At 36.5% G+C, this 24,510-nt stretch overlaps 1 protein-coding gene across 1 annotated transcript in view; it reads left to right on the forward strand.

The window, feature by feature from the left end:
* Vps13b (vacuolar protein sorting 13 homolog B) overlaps positions 1-24,510 on the forward strand; it is a 585,584-nt gene that overhangs the window by 101,799 nt on the left and 459,275 nt on the right. Inside the window, exon 16 of the mRNA XM_028767027.1 lies at positions 5,709-5,890. Within this exon, the coding sequence (XP_028622860.1) occupies positions 5,709-5,890 (182 nt within the window). The remainder of the gene's footprint in view (positions 1-5,708; positions 5,891-24,510) is intronic.

Consider the following 24,510-nt stretch of genomic DNA (forward strand, 5'->3'; position numbering starts at 1 on the left):
TTCCTCCCCCTATATACCATGATTGCTTTCTTCTCTCTCCCAAGTGGGATTGAGGCATCCACATGTGTGTCCTTCAGCTTTTTAACCTTCTTGAGTTCTGTGGATTGTATCCTGGGTATTCTGTGCCTTTTTTGGCTAATATCTATTTATTAGTGAGTAGTTACTATACATGTCCTTTTGGGTCTGAGTTACCACACTCAGTGATCTTTTATTTTTATTATTTTTAGTGACTTTTTCTTTTTTCTTTTTTTGAGATTCTGCTATTAGATTTTTTTATTGGGTATTTTATTTATTTACAGTACAGATATCATCCCCTTTCCCCATTTCCCCTCCCTAGAACTCCCATCCCATCCCCCCTCCTCCTTTATGCTTTTATACCATTTTGATTACATACATGTATTAAGGTCAGTTCTAGGTTGAGAGTCTAGCAATACAATAGATGCAAATAGTCAAGGAACAAGCAATACAATAAACACAAATAGTCAAAGAAAAAGCAAGGCTTTAAACCCAATTACATGAACACTCCAGTGATCATTGTTTCTAAGGACTTATCAGGATGTCCAAAGTATCTGAGCCTACTTTCCTGTCCTAGCCCAAGGTCATTTTCATGTCTGAAGCCTACTTCCTTGTTCTAGCCTAAAATTTAGATTTCTGTCTGAAGTTACTTCTTTGTTCTAGCCTAATAGTTAGGTCCCTGCTTGAGATTACTTCTTTGTTCTATCCTGATGTCAGATTCCTGCCTGAAGTCTACTTCCTTGTCCTTGGCCAATGTCATATTGCTTCCAAGTAGTCCATTTCCTTTTCTTTGGCCAAAGTCAGATTCCTTCCAGGCAGTCCCAAAAGCTCTCCGCCTCTCCCCCTTTTTTATTTTTAAACAAGACAGAGCCTGTCTTAAGTTGTTCAGACGGGAATGCCTTACTTACCTGTCATAGAATATGCATTGTGAAAAGTGATGCCCTTATGTCTTAGGTTGGTAAGGCTCTGTGCAGAATCTTACCTGTCCTTGTCTTGCGAGCCTGTTAATTTAATAACTCTGTCTGGGGGTCCAGTTTCTCACTCAGTGATCTTAACAGCTGAACCATCTTTCTAACCCTAGCTTATCCCCTTTTAACAAGAATTTGAGCACATATACCTCCTTTTTTTCCTTTTGCTTCAATTTTTAGAATATTTATTTAACAAATTTCCTTTCCAGCTTGTTTTAGTAAACATTAACTGCAAATAAGTTATAGTTGGGTTTTAGAGCCTTTAGGAGGAAACCAATCATGTTAAAAAAAATGGTTAAATTCTAAATATAAATTTCAAAGTTGGTGGATTGAACAAAGATTTACATTCAAATGAACAAAATAACACAACCAGCTGACTCTGGACTTCTGCCTTTTTGGAAAAGGAAAACTTCTGATACAATTATTAATTTTGATGAGTTTTAAATGCCAGTATCCATAGTGTTCCCATGACAAAAGACTATGTACATTTGAAGTTGAAGAAAGGGCACTGGCAGGAAAAGACATTCTCTTCATGTCTGTGAAAGTAGCAACTGTAACAAGATCTGAAAAGCCTGTCACTCAGTTCTGGAATTTAAACTATTAAACTTAGTGAGTGTAATTGTAGTCACTAGTAGGACTGACTAAAATTGCAAATCCCCAAATATAAGGTAGTTATTTCACATATAGAATTGGATGAATTTTACTTTATTTTCCAAGCTGATAAATTTTCAGTAGAATCTCATCAAACCCAGGTGATGCGGTGTGCTACCCTTAAAGCTTATTTTCATTTTAGCTTTAAGAGAATTGTAGGTTTACTTCCTAGATCTATAGAAATATCTTTCCCATCTACCTTTGGACTCTGCAGGCTGTGGTCTTTGTACCAAGCTTAACCATGTGACATAATAGTACCTAATTGTTGTATTTTTAAACAGCATTGTGCTATGTGGATAGACCATATTTTGTTTCTACATTCATCAGTAAATGAACATTTGGACTTTAAAAATTCAGTTTATAACGATAGTTATAAATATCTTACAAGAGAAAGCTCTTGTTTTGTCCACATTTTATGACAAGAAGATATCTGTGTTATACTTTCCCACTTATACATTACTAACATCTCATAATACTAACATCTTACAAATATTGGATTTCTATTTTTATTTGCTTAGACAACTTATACAGTTTATAGTGATGTTTGTCTACATTAAGATTATCCTATTATAAAGTCTATTATGAATCTTTAAAAGTATACAGTGTAATAGTTTTTAAAATATTTTTCTTAGCATATATTGTAAAAATAACAGTTTTCTTAATGACAGGTTTCGAAATCCTTTGAGTTAGTTAATTTTTTTCTTCCCTCTATCAGACTTCCTCATTTCTTTGTTCTGTGCTCCATTTGTACCTTTCTGCCCTGAGTTATTTCCTCTCCAGGAATAAAGTCTTGTGTCTTCTTTCCTTTTTTTTTTTTTTTTTTTTTAAATAAGTGTTTATCTCTATAGTCCTGGCCTGGAACTCACTATGTAGGCCAGGCCAGAGCACATCTGGCTGATACAGTGTTTTATTTCTTAATATGCCATGATGTAATGGCTATAGTGTTCTTAGCAGCAGTGGTAGCTTAGCTAGCACAGAATGCTCAGATGCACTGCCCAGGAACTTTGATTTGTAGTGCAGCACCATGCAACATTGACAAGAGCAGCTGAGGACAGTATACGTTTTAACTCCAGTGTAGTTTAGTCAGAGGAAGTGGGTTGGCACAGGTTCCTCTTACTCCATACTTACAGTTACCATTGTAATGCACAGGATTGGTACATGAGATTTGCATGTATGTTCATTTTGGAAAATGGTTAAGGGAAGTGGATTGGGAGTAGAGAGTATATATTTTTACCTAACCTATCATTTAATTCTTAAAAAGTGCTTAAAAGGCTTTACTTTTGTATAAAGTGTTATGTTATATATATATACATATATCCCCACAGTTTTCCATATTTTAACTGGTCTCATAAGTTAGTAAGATTTTGCATCAGCTCTATTTTGGAAAAAATGACCTAATCTTATTTTATTGTACAGAATATGAGCAATAACAAAAATACATTTTGGGAACTGCTCTAAATTGTCAAGCTTTGCATTTGGGAACTCTATGTGAGTCTTTAGATCCAGCTGTTGCCAAAGTATTTTTTTAATTGCTATAAAGTGTGTCTTAAAGCGAATGGGTGACTGTTTCTAAGGTGTGCTAATGGCAGGTATTTTATGGTATCTGTAGGAAGTTGAGTAGATTGTTTTCTTCCTTTGCGTCTAGTAGTAAGATCTATACTTCTGAATTGGCTTTTTATATATTGAAAACAAGAATTTAAAAACTTAGAAATTTTATATTGGCAGAGAAATTTCATTGCCTCTGTACTGTGATTTGCCAGGAAATGGTGAATCATATTCTTTTAAATTACTTGCAATTAGGGTATATTTATTTAAAGTATTTGCTACCATGCTACTTGTTTCTACTTCCTTCAGTTTATCCTGGAGTTTCTCCAAGTTGAATTTTAATGAGTTGTTTATCTCACTAGTTACACTAGGATTTATTTTTCCCTAGAGATTAATGTTTGGGTTGATAGTTTCTAAACCTATTCCATAAAATGAACATATATTCAGATCAAGATTTCCAAATATGAGCACAAGACATTTGCTAAATTAATGACCAACATAACTGTTAAAATGCAACTTGGTGATATTTTAAGGCAAGTCTAGAAGTTTTTAGATATTTTACTACTATTTTATATTGAGCTTATTTGTTTTAAATAAATATGCAGCAGTATAAATCACAAGGAAAAGTCACACTTTTATTGTGTATTTTCACTGACATTTTAATGAGTCCCCCAAGTAGCTTTAAGTTGTAAAATCTATTGATCTTTAAAATTTTTCTGAAGCTAAGATAGCATAACATTAAGACTCGATGAAATGCATAATAGAAACATGGCATTTATTACTTAGCTAGCTTGCTAACTGGTGTAATATAATTTAAATTTTGACAAAAGAAAGAAAAGCCTTCTCTATTGATACTGTTACATCAACAATAGTTGGAACGTTGTATCAGCTACTCTGTGTTACCAAATCATTTTAAGTTTGTTTAATTTAGTTAAAATATTATTTAAAAGAGGTGTAACAAACTATACTTTCGTGATTGGTATAACTGAAAAAGAAAACTTTCAAAGTGCCATGTATATATGGCAAACTTATCTTGTTTACTATTGAATAATAATATGCAAAATATATTTTCTTTGATAATAAATGTGAAGAAGAGAATTATTCTGTGACTTCTCGAAATTCTTAAATGCACAATAAATCTTTGAAAATATATCTGTGTTTTAATTTATACCAATGTAATCCATTGGGAACTTTTTTTTTTTTTTAACAACATATAATGGTTTGAAATTTAGTGTATAAAGTAGCTAAGTTTATTCTGAGATAAAAGAAAAGTCTCACTTGTACAGTGAATCCCTCTGTAATTTCAGCTTCCAGCAATGAGGTTCTTTTAGGATCATGGCTCTTGCTGTACTTCAGTGCCCAGTGCTGTGTCAGGATGAAAGTGTGGCGTCTAGGTCCCTGACAGAGATTCATGTAGATGTCCCAGCAGTTTGTATTCTTATTAGTGGGAGAAGTTGTAGAATTTTTTTTTATTTTTTCAGGAATACAAATGGAAATTTGAGAAAGTAGTAGAGAGAATCAGTTGTCCATTTTGAAACTGTCAGGAAAGGGGAAAAGGGATTTATAAAATGATGTACATTGGAATTAAATACTTTTTTTGTGAATTCTGTCTTATTTGCTTATTCTCCTGTTGTTCTGACCACTGCAGTTTGACTTATTTGGTGTAAAGAATGCTTTGTGCAATGTACATTCATCTCCTAGTGTATTCCCTTCAGTGCTTGATCAGGATTGTAGATTGAAGGGTAAATTTAGGGAGAATTCTTTGATGCTAATGAATGTGGGAACGTTATGAGGGACTTGTGGTGTCTGTCTTACTGTGTTGTTGTCTATTTCATTATCTGGCATGCCAGTAGAGGTAGACCAGTGTAGTGACTGTCTTCCCATTGCTGTTGTGAGTTGTGTTGCTTAGGGAGGGCAGTGGTCACTTGGAGCCGTGTTGCTATGATGCTATAAGGGATTCTTTTCTTTAAAGCAAAATTTAGCATTTTAATAATTTATATAATTCAGTGCTTTAAAATATTTTTATAAAGTCACAATTATAATCCCTTTTGAATTTCAGAACATTTTCAAAATTTCAAAAAAAATATTCAGGAGTATGGGGAGATGCTTCAGTTAGTCAAGTGCTTTCTGTGCGTGAGGGTCTGAGTTTTGGATATGGTGATGAATCTGTGTGGTACCAGCTTCCCTGATGGAGTAGGATGGGGATGAGGTAAGATAGGAGGATCCTTGGTACTGCCAGTCTAACTAAATTGGTGACTTTCAGGCTCAGGAAGTGGGCCTGTCTCAGGAAAGAAGATATAGACTGATTGAGGAAGACACCTGTTATTGGCTCCCATCTTCACTATCCACACACATGTACACATGTATGCATATATATGAACATATACATGAGTGTGTATGCACATGTATACCAGACATACAAACCATGTATCTTTCCCCCCGCTTGCAGTACAATTCCTCTAGTATGTTGTATATAAACACTATTTACTTACTTATTTTTATTATTTTTCTTTTTATTTTCATGTATAGGGCCAAAAGATCTCAGACTGTTGAAGCTGAGGGTATTTTTGAGCTCCCAAATCTCACAATTCAAGCTACAAGAGCACAGACACTTTTGTTGCAAGCAATATATCAGAGTTGGTCTCATATTGGAAATGTCAGCTCTTCAACAGTAAATGAAGCTTTGATGACTGAAGTCTTCCAAACGACAGGTAAGAACACACTTTTCCTCGTAAGGAAAACGTGTTGTAAGGATGACCAATACTCAATTCCCTGTGTCTAATGTGCTCAACTTAAGGAATATTCCTGTGATTGTAGATGTTTACTTGACTAATATTTATACCACATTTTCTCAAACCACTCCTCATTTTCAGGTCATCTAGACTGACTCCTTAAACCGGCAACTGTGAAGAATGCTTTGCACTGCACATCAGTGTACTGGTGTCTGTTAAGTGTGGTAGCTCATATGTACTTAGAGATTTATCCTTTCCTTTTAGTTTTTCTGGTTTATTGAAATATTAGTTTTCAAAATATTCTTTAATGATCTTTACATTCCATTCGTATCTGTGGTAATGTACTCCCTTTCTTCTCTAATATTTGTCTTCTCTGTTCCATCTTGTTAGTTTGGCTAAGAGTTTGTCAGTCTTCCTTATTATTTTTTAACTCTCTTTTAGCCTTTTTTTTTTTTTGCCATTTATTACTTATTTTGATGTTCTGGGCTGTTTTTGTTTTGTTTTGTTTTGGTTTGATTTTTTGAGACAGGGTTTCTCTGTGAGTTTTTGTATTTTTAAGACTTTAGTTCCATGGCTGTGCTAATTAGTTGTGCTCTTTCTGATGTAAGCATAATCATTCACATCCATAAAAGACGTGAACCACCTTTGCTGTTTAAGTTGTATTTCCATCTGATTGTTCGATTTTTTTGATTCTTCTGTGATCTTTACAGTGACATTCTTGTCATTCCAAAGTCAATACTTCCAGTTCCATGAGTTTTTTTTTTTTTTTCCGGTTTCTTTTGCTATTTATTTATATTATTCAGTTATGATACAATAATGATCATGAATTTATTTTAGTGTTTTTGTATTGGTCAGTATTTGCTCTGTTGGCCTAAATATAACACATTTTAGAGAAAATTTCAGAGGCTGTCTAGTATAGAGTAATTTCTGGTTAGATTTCTCTGAAGAGGAGTGGGGGTGGGGGCTGTCATTCACCAAGTGGATGCCATCACATGGCAATAGAAAAGGGAAGACGTTTGTTGTTGTCTTTGTCCTCACACTTCGAATCCTGCTTCTGTCACCTCCTGAGTGTTGGGATTACATGTATGCAGCCACGCCAAGCCTCTCTCTTCTTTTGTGGCCACTGACACTGAGTTATGGAAGCACTACTTTGATGGGATTGGCATTCACCTCATAAAAGGCTTGCATTTAAACTTCATAGCCTGATTAAGGAAGTTTTTTACTTTCTTGCCAGGCAGTGGTAATCCCAGCTTAATCCCAGTGCTCAGGAGGTAGAGGCAGGTGGATTTCTGAGTAGGAGGCCAGCTTAGCTTTCAGTGTAAGTTCCAGGCCAGCTAGTGTTGTACAGAGAAATCCTGTTATGAAGAACAAACAAACAAACAAAGTTTCTGCCCTGTCAGTATCTCACAGAGAGGATTAAACTCTAGTACTTCAATCCTTGTAGAACACACTGAAATTACATGCAAGCTGTAGCTGAGTTTGCATGCTCACTGATTCCATTCCAAAGCCTTTAAGAAATTTATTATTTCTTTTACTTTTGAGATTATGCTATAATTACATCATTTCTCTCTTCTCTTTTTTCACTCCAAACTCTCCCATTAAACCCCTCCTTGTTTTCTTCAATTTTTTCATTAATTGTTCTAGTCATCTCTCTCTGTGTGCGTATATATGCATACACACACATATTCTTAACCTGTTCAGTCTGTATAATATTGCTTGTATGTGTGTTTTCAGGCCTGACCATTTGGTATTGAATAATCAGTTGTTGGGCTCCTCTGAGTTCTGAGGTTGGTTGAGGCCATTCATAGACGTAGTGTATTATAGAAATAATCCTGAAAGTACCACATTTGTTTTTCACAAGTGATACTCTCTCTGGTGGTCTTATTTGCTTGACTGTTTATCTTACTGCCTACAGTATTCATGAAAAATTAAAATTTCTAGTTTTTTTTTCTTTTTAAAACTTTATTTATTTATTTATTTATTATAGGTACACTGTAGCTGTCTTCAGACACCTCACAAGAGGGCATCAGATCTCATTGCAGATGGTTGTGAGCCACCATGTGGTTGCTGGGATTTGAACTCATGACCTCTGGAAGAGCAGTCAGTGCTCTTAACCACTGAGCCATCTCACCAGCCCCAAAATTTCTAGTTTTTTTTTGAACTGGCTAAAATAGCCTAAAATTGTTAGTAAACTGGAAGTCTTGATTTTCTTTTGTAATCCCTCTTCTTTTCTAAGCAAATTTATTTTTTCTTTCTCTACATGAATTTATAAAATGAACTGTAACATAAAAAAATTCTGAAAATTATCCTTAGTATTCTTAAGCATTAAAGAAAAGTCTTGGACAAATGGCAGCAGGTTGGTGTTTTGTAACGTGGTGTATTGTAAGATTTTAGTTTAGTGGAACTAATATTTTAGAGATTGGGGAATTGGGAAAATTGTATTGTTAGAAAATGTTACTTCTTTTCTAAGGGCTTGAGAAAATGAAATAAATAATTTAAAACACTTAAAATAGATGGAGGAAAACTTATCTAAAAAATATTTTTAAAGCTAATTTTCCAAGTGGATAGTTTTTTGTTATTTCTCATCAGACTAATCCACTTGTATGTATTTCAGTGCTAATATAGTATTTATGAAATTGTGCACCAAATTTTCTTGCTGAAGTTCCTGAAAGTATATATGCATTTTAGGCATTAAGTTTTTAGCATTGTATGCTCTTGTATATGAGTACTGTCAATACACAAGGTTTTGTTAAACTTTACTTAATACTGTTTGTTGATACATGGGATCTTTTGCTTTAAAGCAGTTTTAAATTACTACAGTAATAAAACATGTTATACTTAAGTTAATGTAATCTGTGGAGAAGGATATTTTCCCATCCTGCAGTTGGCTGTATGCCACTTGCCACCACCTTCATTTCCCTGTAGCCTATTTTCCTGTTTCCTGAGATGTTCATATCCTCCACTAAGAGTTACTAATGAAACATAAACTTGTCTCTCGTTTCTGAACTTTGTTCTGATTTTATTGTCCATTATTTTGTACAATTCTCCCCTCTTCTTTGATCACTATTTCCATTCAAGTCCTTCTCCTTGAGCTTAATATGAAGCTGTTTATCATTGACTTGTTCTTGTCAAAATTTAATCATTTAATATATTTTTGTTTATGTTTGCTTACTCCTCATTATGTCTGTAAGGCTTTTCCTTTATTTCCTTCCTCTCTGACATTCCTTTTGCTCAGATTTCTTTTACCATGCAAATAACCTTCTCAGTATGTTTTAATATATTCCTAACATTGTGTTCATAAGTATAATAAACTTTAAAACATTACCCAAAAGAACAGCGTGCGTGCGTGCGTGCGTGTGTGCGTGTGAGGGTGGTATTTAACTAACCTTCCAACCCTTTTAGCCATAATCCAAGATTAATGTAATTAATCTAATACTTGACAGTTCTTTAGGGTGAGTGAGTTAAGCCACTTTGGCTCCCAAGAGATCTCTCAAGCACTGTACCTGCCTCTGTACCTATCACGACCTCTCTGGATTCATGAATGAAAGATAGATACACAGACAGACACACAGACACATATACACACACACATGCTAGCTAATTTTAATATGCCTTGGCTAGCTCAGTGACTGGGCTAGCCAATACTCCCCTCTAGTATTGAGAGTTAACATCTTTAAAATTCTATATTTCATTTCTGCTACTCCAGACCCAATTGGGGAAGTGGCCCCTAGGACCACTTTCCTGGATTCTTACATGTCATTGGGGCTTTAAGTCGCGTCTGTCTGCTTCCCCATCAAGTCCCACCCCATTTCCCTGGCCAGCCATTGCCTGTATGCAATTCTTTATTATCAGTCGAAGCCAGCTGTGGGCAGGGACCCTCAGGTCTATGAGCGTGGCTTTTTAGAGCCAAACTAAGACAAAGCATTAGAACCAATTCCCAACACAATTCACATAAATAGAACCTTATAAACATATATTTGTATGTGACTTAAGTTCTTAGCATAACATTTTCAAAGTACTTGTAGTATAGAATGTATCATTTCTGATTCCATTATGTATTGCTATAACAAAATACCTAATTCAGGTTCATTAGAGTTTAAAGAGATGAATTTTGTTCACAAATTTGGCTGGAGGTTTCAATATGGAGTGCATGTTCTGTGGGTGTCACAGGCTGTAGAAGTAGAAGGGAGCATGGCTATGGCAGGGAGCAAGCATGCTTTGCCCTTGTCAGAGCCAGCTCCTCCTGAAGTCAACAGCAGTCCTCTCCTGTGAGCTAGTTACACTCTGATCTCTATTTCTTTTTATTTTATGCATATAAGTGTTTTGCCTGAATGTATTTAAGTATACTATATGTGTGCCTATACCTGAGGTGTCAACAGAAGGGTGTGTGATCCCCTGGAGCTAGAGTTACAGGCAGTTGTGAGCTGCCAGATGGGTGCTTGAAACTGAACATGGGTGCTCTGCAGGAACAGCCAGTGCTCTCAACCCCTAAGCTATTCATTAGCTCACAATCTCCATTTCTTAATGGTTTCATCACTTTAACATTGTTCTGGAGACCCTTCCAGAGTGTGAAAATTTATGGAACACACTCAAGCATGGAGCCTTTTTTGTAGAATAGGGTGGCACTGTGTGTGTACTTCACATTTTGTTTATCGTTTGGTGGATATTGATTGTTAATCATGTTGACTGTTATGAAATGTTGTTATGACTACTCCTATAGTTTGTGTGAATACATGCTGTCATTTCTCCAAATACTCTCTGTCTTTAAGAGTAGAATTGCTAGGTCATGTCGTCCCTTTGTATTTAATCTTTGGAGGAGCTGCCACACTTTCCCAGTATCTGTACTCTTCTGTAGTCTTATTTGCAGTGTGATGCTGTGCCCAGCTCTCCACTTCTTTGCCTTATTTTTATACTGCCAGCCATTGATGTGGATAGAAAGTGGTAATTTTGAGCTTTTGATTTTCTTTTCCATGGAAAATGCTGTTGAGAATATTTTTATGACTGTATTTGTTATTTATATATATATTCCATTGAAAAACTCTGAGTCATTTGATTTTAAAAATGTATACTATCTTTTTGTTTTAAATTATGTAAATAAAGTCTTATGTAAAATTTTGATTACAATTCCCTTAAGTCTTTCAGACATTTTGAGTTCATTTCATTTTTCACATGTTAGGGTTTTACTGCTGTGAACAGACACTATGTCAATGGCAACTCTTATAAGGACAACATTTAATTGGGGCTGGCTTACAGGCTCAGCGGTTCAGTCCAGTATCATCAAGGTGGGAGCATGGCAGCATCCAGGCAGGCAAGGTGTAGGAGCAGCTGAGAGTTCTACATCTTCATCTGAAGGCTGCTAGTAGAATACTTTCTTCCAGGCAGCTGAGATAAGGATCTTAAAGCCCACATGTACTGTGACACACCTACCACAAGGCCACACCTCCAGATGGTGCCCCTCCCTGGGCCAAACATATTCAAACCATGACAGATGTTGACTTTTTCTCTAATTTTTCTTATATCTTCCAGTACATCTTTACAGTGTTTTTTTAGTATTATTTAGAAATGATATGATTCTTAATTTTTTTTTCTGTCTGTGCTTCTTGGTCATCATTTATTTTAGACCTTTTATTCTTCCAAACTTTGTAAATAACATAGACACATTCCTGGTCCTATACTGCTTAGGACAGTTAACTGTTAGGACAGACAGTTTGAATTAAGTTATTTTAGACTCATTTTTCCTCTCCTTTTTCTTCTTCATTTTCTGTGTGCTTATTGTTCAGTTCTACTGGGAAATAAGACATGTGCATGTGGGATAAGATGTACGTGTGGAGTAAGCTGTGCATGTGGGGTATATGCGTGCATGTGAAGTTTGTTCATATTGGGTACATGCATGGCCACCTGAGAGTCCTGTCCTGCTGGAGGAAACTGGGTTTTCATAGTTTTTGGAGAGTTCATTTACTGTCAAGTTACAGTTTTACTAATTGATGAACTGTAAGTTGTAATTTATAAAAAGTCAACTTTACTGACTACAACTAAGAGTTTGAAAAAGATAGGATAGAATTCAATAGAACATATGTAATTTAATAAGCAAAATGTTAGGTTTGCTCTTTTTACATGCAAAAGGAACACATTATTGCTAAATAAAGTTAATGCTCTGTTTTTAGGTACGAATATGGGCATAATTTTATACCGTTGCTTCTTTAGTATTTCAGTGTTAGAAACTAAGAGGATGTCAACTAAGATCATGTCTGGACAAGAAGGAGGAGAAAATTTAGTATCTTCAAAGGAAAGAAAATAAAAGCAGTTTTTTCATAGTAACTAATGCACTGCTTTTGGAATTCTATAATTTCTCACATAGAAAATGCAGTGTTGATTTTTATGCCCCTTTGGAAAATGGACAGTGTTCACAATCACTTAGAGCTAGAGACCCCAAAACCAAACGAGCTACCTGAAAACAATTTTATGAGTTAACCCGTCTATGTAGCAAAATAGTGGAATGATTTTCAGGTAGAAGTGAAAAGCCTATTGAGCTTGGTGATAGCTGGTTACCCAAAAATGAATTTTAGTTCAACTTTAAGCTTACCACAAGAACATAAATCTACATGTAAACTTAAATTATAGCCAAAAGAGGGACAGCTCTTTAGGAACAGAAAAAAACCTTTAATAGTGAATAAATATATACACTTACTTAACCATTGTAGGCCTAAAAGCAGCCATCAACGAAGAAAGCGTTCAAGCTCAACATAAAAAAAAATAAATCCGAACATTAATAATAATTTCCTATATTTAAATTGGGTTAATCTATGACATTATAGATGAAACACTGTTAATATGAGTAACAAGAAGTCTATTCTCCAAGCACAAGCTTATAACAACTCAGATACCATTGTTAGTTACAGGGTACTAGATAAAAATCTACAACTAAACTATCTAAACTTCAACCGTTAGCCCAACACAGGAGTGCTTTAAGGAAAGATTAAAAAGAATAAAAGGAACTCGGCAAGCATGAATCCCGCCTGTCTACCAAAAACATCACCTCTAGCATTACAAGTATTAGAGGCATTGCCTGCCCAGTGACTGAAGTTAAACGGCTGCAGTATCCTGACCGTGCAAAGGTAGCATAATCATTTGTTCCCTAATTAGGGACTAGTATGAACTGCTAAACGAGGATCCAACTGTCTCTTATTGTTAATCAGTGAAGTTGACCTTCCAGTGAAGAGGCTGGAATAAAACAATAAGACGAGAAGACCCTATGGAGCTTTAATTAACTAGCTTAGTTATAACCCTCAAGCCCTAATGGAACAAAAATAAAAATATAAGCTAATAATTTTGGTTGGGGTGACCTCGGAGAACAAAAAAAAACTCTGAATGATTCTAGCACAGACAAGTCAAAGCAACCTACTAGATCTCATTGACCCAAAATATTTTGATCAACGGACCAAGTTACCCTAGGGATAACAGCGCAATCCTATTGAAGAGTCCATATCGACAATTAGGGTTTACGACCTCGATGTTGGATCAGGACATCCCAATGGTGCAGAAACTATTAACGGTTCGTTTGTTCAACGATTAAAGTCCTACGTGATCTGAGTTCAGACTGGAGTAATCCAGGTCGGTTTCTGTCTATTTACAATTCCTCCCAGTACGAAAGGACAAGAGAAATAGAGCCCCCTCACAAATGAGCACTCTTAACCTAATTTATGAACCAAATCTCAATACAGTAGATGTGTAAAACAACCCATATAGACAAGATATTAGGGTGGCAAAGCCAGGTAACTGCGTAAGACTTAAAACCTTGTTCCCAGGGGTTCAAATGCTCTTCCTAATAATGTATTTTATTAATATTTTAACCCTCCTAGCCTCCATCTTAATTGCTATAGCTTTTCTAACCTTAGTAGGACATAAAATCCTAGGCTATATACAACTATGAAAAGGCCCTAACATTGTAGGTCCATATGGAATTCTACAACCATTTGCAGATGCTATAAAACTATTTATAAAAGAACCGATACGCCCCCTTACCACTTCCGTATCATTATTTATCATTGCACCAACCCTATCCCTCTCCCTAGCCCTCAGCCTATGAACCCCATTACCAATACCCCATCCACTAATTAACCTAAACCTAGGAGTTTTATTTATTCTAGCAACATCAAGCCTCTCAGTATACTCTATTTTATGATCTGGGTGAGCCTCCAACTCAAAATACTCCCTATTTGGCGCTCTACGAGCAGTAGCCCAAACAATCTCCTACGAAGTAACAATAGCTATTATCCTCCTATCAGTCTTACTAATAAGCGGCTCATTCTCCCTACAAATACTCATTACCACCCAAGAACAAATATGGCTAATTATCCCAACCTGACCTATAGCCATAATATGATTCATCTCAACCCTAGCAGAAACAAACCGAGCCCCATTCGACCTAACAGAAGGGGAATCAGAGTTAGTGTCTGGATTCAACGTTGAATATGCCGCCGACCCATTTGCACTATTCTTTATAGCCGAATATACCAATATTCATTATCCTGATAAATGCCTTAACAACTATCATCTTCTTCGGCCCACTACATAACATAAACTCACCTGAACTCGACTCAATCAACTTTATAACAGAAACACTAGCCCTCTTAACCGTATTTTTATGAATTCGAGCATCATATCCACGATTCTGCTACGACCAACTCATACACCTTCTATGAAAAATTTTTTTACCATTAACACTAGCATTCTGCACACGGCACATTTCTCTTCCTATCTTCATAGCAAGCATCCCTCCCTACCTATAGAAATATGTCTGATAAAAGAGTTACTTTGATAGAGTAAATCATAGAGGTTTAAACCCTCTTATTTCTAGGACGATAGGAATTGAACCAACCCCTAAGAATTCAAAATTGTCCGTGCTACCTACACACCTCATCCTAACTCAGTAAGGTCAGCTAATTAAGCTATCGGGCCCATACCCCGAAAACGTTGGTTTAAACCCTTCCCGTACTAATAGACCCTATCACCGTTATCATTATCTACTTCACCTTCCTCATTGGCCCATGATTACCATAGCCAGCTCCAACCTAGTACTCATATGAGTAGGCCTAGAAGTAAGCCTTCTAGCCATTATCCCACTACTAATCAATAAAAAGAACCCACGATCAACCGAAGCCGCAACAAAATACTTCATCACACAGCAACCGCCTCAATAATCCTTTTATTTACCATTGTATTAAACTACAAACAGCTAGGCACATGAACACTCCAGCAAGAAACAAACAGCATACTACTCAACATAACATTAATTTCTATATCAATAAAGCTTGGGGTAGCCCCATTTCACTACTGACTTCCTGAAGTGACACAAGGCATTCCACTACACACAGGCTTAATTCTTCTTACATGACAAAAAAATCGCCGCTCTTTCCATTATATTTCAAATCTATCAACTAATAAACCCAACTATCATTTTAATACTTGCAATTACATCAATCTTTATGGGAGCATGAGGCGGATTAAACCAAACACAAACACAAAAAATAGCATACTCATCAATTGCCCATATAGGATGAATACTAGCAATTCTCCCCTACAACCCAAACCTCATGCTAACCAATCTCATCATCTACATTATACTCACAATTCCCCTATTTATGGTACTAATAATAAACTCTTCAGTAACAATCAGCTCCATTTCACTCCTCTGAAACAAAACCCCAACAGTACTAACAATTACATCCCTCCTTCTTCTATCCTTAGGTGGACTCCCCCCACTAACAGGATTCCTCCAAAGTGAGCCATCATCACAGAACTTCTAAACAACAACTGCAGTCATAGCAACATCAATAGCCATAATAGCCCTACTAAACCTAGTCTCTTACACCTGTCTTATTTATTCCACCTCCCTGACTATATTTCCAACGAACAACAACTCTAAAATATTTCCTTATCAAGAAAACAGCAAATGCAACCCTATTTTACCCATCCTAGCAGGCCTAAGCACACTAACCCTACCTCTCTCACCCCAACTAGTATCTTAGAAGTTTAGGATATACTAGTCCAAGAGCCTTCAAAGCCCTAAGAAAACAACCAAGTTTAACTTCTGATAAGGACTGTAAGATCACATCTCACATCTGTTGAATGCAAATCAATTGCTTTAATTAAACTAAGACCTCAACTAGATGGGTAGGACTCAAACCTACAAAACTTTAGTTAACAGCTAAACACCCTAATCCTGGCTTCAATCTACTTCTCCTGCCTATCAGAAAGGGGGTGGGAGAAGCCTTACTAGAGTATATTCTCTACCTCTTCGAATTTGCAATTCGACATGAAATCACCTTAAGGCTTGGTAAAAAGGGGACTTAACCCCTGTGCTTAGATGTACAGTCTAATGCCTACTCAGCCGTATTACCTATGTTCGTAACCGTTGATTATTCTCAACCAACCACAAAGATATTGGTACATTATACTTACTATTTGGCGCCTGAGCAGGGATAGTAGTAGGAACAGCACTTAGCATCCTAATTTGAGCTGAATTGGGGCAACCAGGCGCACTCCTAGGAGATGACCAAATCTATAACGTTATTGTAACAGCCCATGCGTTCGTCATAATTTTCTTCATAGTAATATCAATAATAATCGGAGGCTTCGGAAATTGACTTGTACCACTAATGATTGGAGCCCTCGACATAGCATTTCCACGAATAAATAATATAAGTTTCTGATTACTGCCCCCATCATTTCTTCTTCTCCTGGCATCATCAATAGTAGAAGCAGGAGCAGGAACAGATTGAACAGTTTACTCCCCACTAGCTGGAAACCTGGCCCACGCCAGAGCATCAGTAGACTTAACAGTTTTTTCTCTTCACCTAGCAGGAGTATCATCAATTTTAGGGGCAATAATATTAAAATATATATGCATAAACTATTCTTATAATTAAGCATTTTCAACAAAAGGCTGGTCTTTTTTCAAATTGATATCTAAAAATACATGTTTTTATGATTATGAGAATTTCAGACAATTAATGATGAGAGATCAGTGCTGTTATGAGATGATACAAATCATATTATTAAAAGGAAATAGATAATAATAATGTATTATTTCATCACTTTACTGATTTTTTTTGACAATTAAAATGTATACCTATTTATTTAACCCAGTTTTTTCATCTTAGTAACTGAAGGTGTTAAGTCGTGCCTATGTAATGTAATACTGGCTTTTTGCTTTCCATTTGGTCTCAGAATGTGCAGCAGTCTGTGTCTTAGTCTGTCTATCCTAACTGTTGACAGTAATGTTACCATACATGTGGAACACTATGTTTTATTTCAAACATTAAAAATTCAGACACCTCTAGGAAGAAAACAAGTTTTCCTCTGATAATCCAAATTTTGTTAATACTGTATGTATCACAGAAGCAAGAGATTAATTATTTTGGTGTGTTGAACTATAGTGTGAGCTTCCACTTTTCAATGGATTTATTTATGAGACCTTATGAGAGTGTATGTGAATTTGGGATTATTGAAGCTATGTTGATGAATCCATTTTGAACTGTTGACAACTAGAAGCAAAAGTTTATTAAGATGCAGGTTTATGTTAATTCTTGTGAATGTTTTACCTTGGTCAGAATCTCAGTTAAGATTCTTATTGCTGTGATTTAACACCATGGCACAAGCAACTTAGGGACAAAACGATTTATTTCATCACACAACTTTGTAGCCCATCATCTAAGGAACACATGGAAGAAAACTGGAGGCAAGATCTGATGCTGAGGCCATGAAGGGGTGCTGCTTACTTACTGGCTTGCCCAGTTTGCTTTCTTAGAGTAGCCAGAACTGCTGCCCTCAGTGAATTGAGTCCTTCCATATCATTCATCAGTCAAGAAAATAAGTCTGATGGAGTCGTTTTCTCACTCATTTGAGGTGCTCTTTACCCATATGACTCTAGCTTGGGAAAACTATCTAGCATAGTCAGGTCATACTAATATTTTCGTTTTTAAGTATTAACACTGAGGAGAGATGACTTAATTGGAGTGTAATAATCTTTTAAACTCTGTTCTCATTCTTAGACAAAAACCAAAACTCAATAACCAACCAACCAAACAAACAAACAAACAGCCAAACAACCAACTAAACAACCAACCTAACAAAGCACTGACCCTCGAGATTGCAAGGCTTCACAGAGAAAGTAGGCGCTTTACTAGTGAGCCACAGCTTTAATTTCTTTGTTATTTTATTTCATTGAACTGAGAGGTTTTTTTCTCTCATCTTCAAAATTTTGATAGTGTTTTAACACACATAATTTCTAAATATATTATCAGTGGAGATGACACTTTTCTTGTTCTAGATGTAGAATCTTGCCAGGAAACATCTGTGTAGGGATATTCTCTATGGAAGTGGCTAAAGGGGAAATCTAGAGGTTTCTGTTCTACTTGGAGTCTACTTGTTCAGTGGTTTAGTTGAGTAGATGGATGATAAGGTCATGTTAAATTGAAAGGGTACTGCAAGAAAATGATTACCATAGAAGACAGTGACATTGCTGAGAAGAATTCAATTCAAGAGGTTGGTTATGTTTTGTTTGAATTTAGAGGAAAAAAAAAAAGTCTTCATTGTGTCTCTTTTTATGTCCTTGATTTCAAGCTGCCAAACCTGGGATGGAACACCTATTTGTAACTTGATGGTCCTTAAATGTGTTGCTTTCCTTTCTAGTATGAAAACTAGCTAGCACAGTCAGGTAATATGAATATTTTTCCTTTTTAAGTATTAACACTTAGGAGAGATGACTTAATTGATCTTTTAAACCCTGTTTTTATTCTTAGACAAAACCCAAAACTTTTCTTTGTTGTGTTAATATTTTAAAACAGCACACAGATCTGCTTGTGTTGCAGAACTGCCCTGTTCCCGACTAGCTTAAGCCTGAGGCCACGAGAGGTGGTGGCGTGTTCTCCCTGCTGCAGCAGCTCAGGTAGCCAGAGACACCGGCCCTGCCACTCACCAGATGCCAGTGTGGGAGATGGCTCTGCCAATTTTCCACGCTGTCTCTACAAGGTTGGGCTGAGCCCAGACCATCTCACCATCCATGAGGTACCCAGGAGAAAATGAGACTTTAATGCTTAAAGATTAATCAAAGGTTTTATATGTTTGATAATGCTCAATTAAAAAGATGCTCACAGAATTGGAGGTGTTTCCCAATTAACTAACCTAGATATAAGTTGTTACCCAGGACTGCTCTCGGTACATGTGTGGTCATCCATGGCACCTTCATCTCTGCTCCCCCTGTTCCTCCTCTTCCTCCCTCTCCCTCTCCTTACTCCTCTTCTTCTTCTCCTTATTCCTCCCATCTTAGCTCCTCCCAACTTGCAGGGAAAATATACATATCATCTTGACCTCTTTTCTAGATTTTAATTAGAAATAGCTGAAAGGAGTTAACAGTCCAGATTGCTTTACATAGAAAGTTGGTTTTCAAAAATGTCAGAAATCCACAGAATTGACATTACAAACATTCCTGTATAAACGTTCATTTGATTAGAGACCTGTCTGCTTTTGACAGTTTCCCTGTCTTGGATTCTAAGAAGAAATTGAGCATCTTTTGAGTTACTCCAGTTGTGGTGAGACAGCCACTAGGCAAGAATTGCCTCTTTTCATCTACAGACAAAATACTGTCCAGGAAAGGGACACACTTGCAGAATAGTCTACTGATTATATCTGGCAAGACAGAGTAATCAGCCCTTAATAATTCTGCATCATTAGGTCTGTCAGATGATCCTGGGCCAGAAGGCTGAAGATTGGATGCTCCAACGTTTTGAAGTAAGGGACTGTCTAGGTAATCAGTGGTCTATATAAATTGGCTAAGTTTTAGAAGCCATGCTTTGTACTTCCATTATCTTCAGTTAATTCAGTTATTCTGGATTTCTAATGGGGTTGAAGACTTATAGTGTCACAGCCAACCCAGGTTCTTTACTTTGAGAGGATGGTTTTCAGATGGCATTCATTCTGAAGACAGGACATAAGCCAGGTTCAGAACTAAGTCTTTTAGTTAGGAGAGATGGCAGAGGTTCTGTTTAGTTAACAAAAAATGGACTGGGTGTTAGGTCTATCTTGTACTTTAACAATTACAATTGGTAATATACTTGTGCTCAATTTATATGTGAGAGAAAAGAGTCTTTTAATTGGACAGAAAGAGGGAAATGTTGTGGATAGCCCTGGCCTTGTATTTTGATGCTAATTCTGCTTTCCTGGGAGAGGCTGCAGAGGAGGAGTGAATCAGTACACAGGTGACTTCTTGTCAACCTTCTGCCCACCTTAATTTGTAAAATAAAGGCTGGAGCCAGTGATTGGGCAGTAGAAGGGGAGGTGGAGAAGAAAGGTTTGGAGGAGGAGAGGGAGAAGAAGGTGACTGAAGAGGAAGATGATGGAGGAGAAAGAGGTGGAAGGACAATGGAGGAGAAGCATGTGGCCTGAAAATACCACAAGTTATGAGGGTCTCATAGCTGGGGAATAGAGTAGTGTAATGGTAAATCTGCCCAATCTAGGCATGCAGTTTATATTCATAATTATTGAGATATGTTTTCTTTGACCAGTCTTATTTGGGTTGGAAATTTACCACAACAGTTCTTAGACATAAAAACACTACCAGAGGTAGTGGGAAAGAAAGGATATGGGAGAAGTGAACCTGTTTAGAAAAGTTCTTTGGAGCAACCCCCATCTGTATTGTCTGGAAATCAGCAGTTCAGTTAATAGGTTAGCAGCTGCAGCTCAATCCACTCACAAACATGTCAGAAATATACCAGCAGTCCAAATTGGGATAGCAAACACGAATCAGCAGCAGTGGCACTACCTAGCAGAGACAGCCAGGCCTCAGCCTTGGCTCAAGTCAGAGGGAGGGATCAGGAGGAACACCAGGAGAAGTTCTAGGCTGTGTTTCTCTCAGGGAAGCAAAGGTCAGTGAAGAGTTGAGACCCACAAGCATTGCACAGCTAGCTCTATAAGCTGGCCAAGCTCAGCCTCCGTCACTGTTGGTCCCTTGAGTCCTATTTATACTCTCTAAACATTACAAGTCCTCCATGGGTCTTACCTCAGCATGAGTGTCTCAGCTGATATCACTGTCAATCAGTCTGACCATGCAGAAGCAACAAGAAACTGCAAATACACCACCAGAAATTTTTTGGTGTGTTATTCTCTATGTAGTTCCTACAAATGCAGCTCAACTATGCAGTATAAGGCGGACCAATAAATGCCTGTTGTTAGCAGAGAAACCTTTGCTAACATGCTTGCTTTAGCAGAACATCCTTTCTCCTGTGTCTGCTTCAGCTAAATCTTCCTTCTCCAGTTTGCCTTAGTTTTTCACCTGTGTCTGTGTCAGCTACATGTTGTTTCATGTGTTTGCGCTAGCAAACACCATCCACTGACTTTCCAAAGAACCTTCCACTTCACCTTATCTTAGTTCTGCCCAAAGTGGGGTGCTGCAAACCACGTGTACATGGGTATGACAGTGCAGTGGGATGAGAGCATAAGAACGCCTGTTCTTTCCTCTGTTCACGTACTTTATATCTGTAAGCATTTTCCTTTAGTAAGCTGCATCATGTGAGGAGTGCATACCATATACTTTACACGAATAGTCCGAGTTGGCTCACCTATTTTAGGATGACATTTCTTCTATAGTAATTCAGTTGGCTTCTTACCAGTAATATTGCTGGCAAGTTATAGACCTACAGATGGGAAACTTCATACTCAAAGTGATTTAGTGCTCTTTTCCCCCCGAATTATTACATCATAGTTATTGACTAAGTCAGTTTTTAGAGTAAGATCTTTAGATCTTTCTATTACTAAATTACTCTCCTGTTGTATGAGAACTGAAGTAATTGGTAAAGATTAATATCTAGTAACATCCTAGAAATTATTCAATGAAAGTCTAATCAATTCTTGAGGCTCATTTGAAATGTAAATTATAAACAATGTATTAGAATTTTAAAGTTTGTGCTTAATTTGTATTGTTAATTGGGATCATTATTTTATGTAGGCTTGTTGTCAATGTAGTTTTTAAAGATTTCTTTATTTTATTTATATGAGTACACTGTAACTGTCTTCAGACACACCAGAAGAGGGCCTTGACTCCCATTACAGATGGTTGTGAGCCACCATGTGATTGTGAAAATTCAACTCAAGGCCTCTAGAAGAACAGTCAGTCAGTGCTCTTAATTTCTGAGCCATTTCTCCAGCCCCTGTTAATATCTTTGACAGTCACCAAAACAGAACTATTAACTCTTTTCATTGTTTCAGAAGATAAAATACAAAGTTATATTTAAATTTGGTTTGCTTTGGAAAACAAGAACGTCTAGTTTCTCTCTATTCAGATTGTTAATTATTTTGTTGACTTTTAAATTTTACTGGTCTGATATTTGTGGGGAAATTATTGACAGATTTAAAAGTTGTATAATAATAATCATCAAATTGATACACAAATCCTCCTTTTAAGTGATGTCTTAATGTTAAAATACAAATCTACTTTCCAGAATGTAACTGTAAAAGTATTTTATGCAAGGTTTCATATGGGATACTGTAATGGTTGAATAATAAATTTTACCTCATAAAAATGAAATTCAATAATACAGTAGCTTTCTCAGCTCAGTAGCGTCTGGTCTATTCTCTCGAGAGCCAATATTTTCCAACTCATTAGGATCATGTCATTCTGTATGTCGTCAACATTGACTTAGCCCGGCTACCTTTACTTACACAACCGCCAAACTATTAAATAGGTCTCTTGTGGAGTGAAGTCAAATATTCCTCTTACTTTACTTCTGTCTTAGAAGAGAGGAAGAAAATATACATACTGTAACATTTAAACATCTGGTTCAAAACCACATCAGTGTAACTCTGAGCAAATTTACAGATTTGGTATTCTTCCCAGGTGTGCATATAAAAAGGATTTTGGAGTTATTGAATGCTCTTTAAGCACTTAGAAAGTGAGGGAGGGATAGTGAGGTTTCTTTCTTTCATTTTTTTCCCTGTTTCTCTCTTTTTAAATTTCTTTCTCTGTCCCCCAATCTGAAAACACAGCTTAAATGTTTTAAGGTACATATTTCTGAGTTACTTAAAAAAATATCTTGTTGTATAGTGATATTGGCTATGGACATTTCTTATGTAATAATAACAACAACAATGAATCGAGTTGTATTTATTTAATCGAGTTGTATTTATTTATGTGCCAGTGAAAAGACGAGGGCTTCTTTCTTCCCCCTCCTTCATCTTTGTTGCCTTTTTGACGGGTCTTTTGTGATATCCCCGGGTGGGTCCCTAACTGTTATGCCTTTTCTCACCTCTGGAGTGCTTTATGGTATAGGCACTAGTTATCACGCTCCACTAAAACGTCTCCATATTTAAATCTAAGCACAAAGAGATTACCTTTTGCAAATTTTCCAGTATTTATTTATTTCGTGTGTTTCCACATGTTGTGATTATATAGTCTACATATATGGACTGTATACGTGTGAGCATAAGGGTACCCATGCATTCATAGCCTATAAAGGCCCTTGAAGTGTCTTTCTCTGTCATTCGTCACCTTATTGACTTGAAACAGGGTGTCTCAGTGAACTATAAACTTGCAGCTTTGACTAAACTGGCTGTCCAGTGAGTCTCAGAATCTGTTTCTCTCTATACTCCAGTTGTAGAATTAGAAGCTCAAGAACTAGTTGTGGATATTAATAAGTTATATTGTAACTTTTCTACTGTATTTTCTTTTGGACATTTGATATGTTTCTAAAGTGTTTTTTCAGATACCTCTCAGCCCAAGAATGGCTCTGTGTGTATGTCTGTGTGTGTGTGCCTGTGTGTATGTGCGCACATGTACGCATGCTCTTCATCATGAAAAAGGACTGGATGAATGCTAGAAATGTTTCAAATAGTAGAAAATATACCCTATATAAAAATCTTAGTTTTCTGTTAAGAGTTGAGAAAAACTCCGTTCTCTAAGTATTTCACTTTGTTTTTGGAAGGTACAAAGTTTTTGTCTTTATTATGATTTTTTATTATTGTAGAAAGTCTTTTATAAACATCAAGAATATATCTGGATGTTGGCAATGATGCGGCTACATAGGAATGTGTTAAATTTGTTAAGAAAACACTTTTTTTTTTTTTTTTGCCTATGAGGCTGAACCTGTCTTTATTGAGTATTTGCTTATTTCCTTCAACTGTATTTGTCACCTAATAAACTTGAAAATATGTACCCTGTCAGATTCTTAGTTCTATGGACAGTTAACCATAAAGAGACATGGTTATAGTATGTATTATTTCAGCTATTGCAGTATCAAATGGGTCTAAAGATACACACAGGGGGAAAGAGACTGTTCATACTATTTTGCACCTTAAGACTATGATAGAGCTTCTGATAACAGCTTGCAAACTAGACAGCTTCAAATAGCAGTAGTTTATCATCTTATCATCTTGGAGATCAAGTGTTTGAGGTCAAGGTATTGGTAGACTATTGATTTCACCAAAGAGAATCTTTATCTTACCCCTTGGTGCCTGTCAAGCTTTTTTTCCTTGGTTTGCAGCTCCCTCTCTAGTTCTTTCGCTGTACTCACTTGGTAATCCCTTTCTCTCTTCCCCTCCTCCTTCCC

The sequence above is a fragment of the Grammomys surdaster genome, unplaced genomic scaffold (assembly GCF_004785775.1).
Source record: "Grammomys surdaster isolate TR1022 unplaced genomic scaffold, NIH_TR_1.0 63, whole genome shotgun sequence".
In the NCBI taxonomy this organism is placed as follows: domain Eukaryota; kingdom Metazoa; phylum Chordata; class Mammalia; order Rodentia; family Muridae; genus Grammomys; species Grammomys surdaster.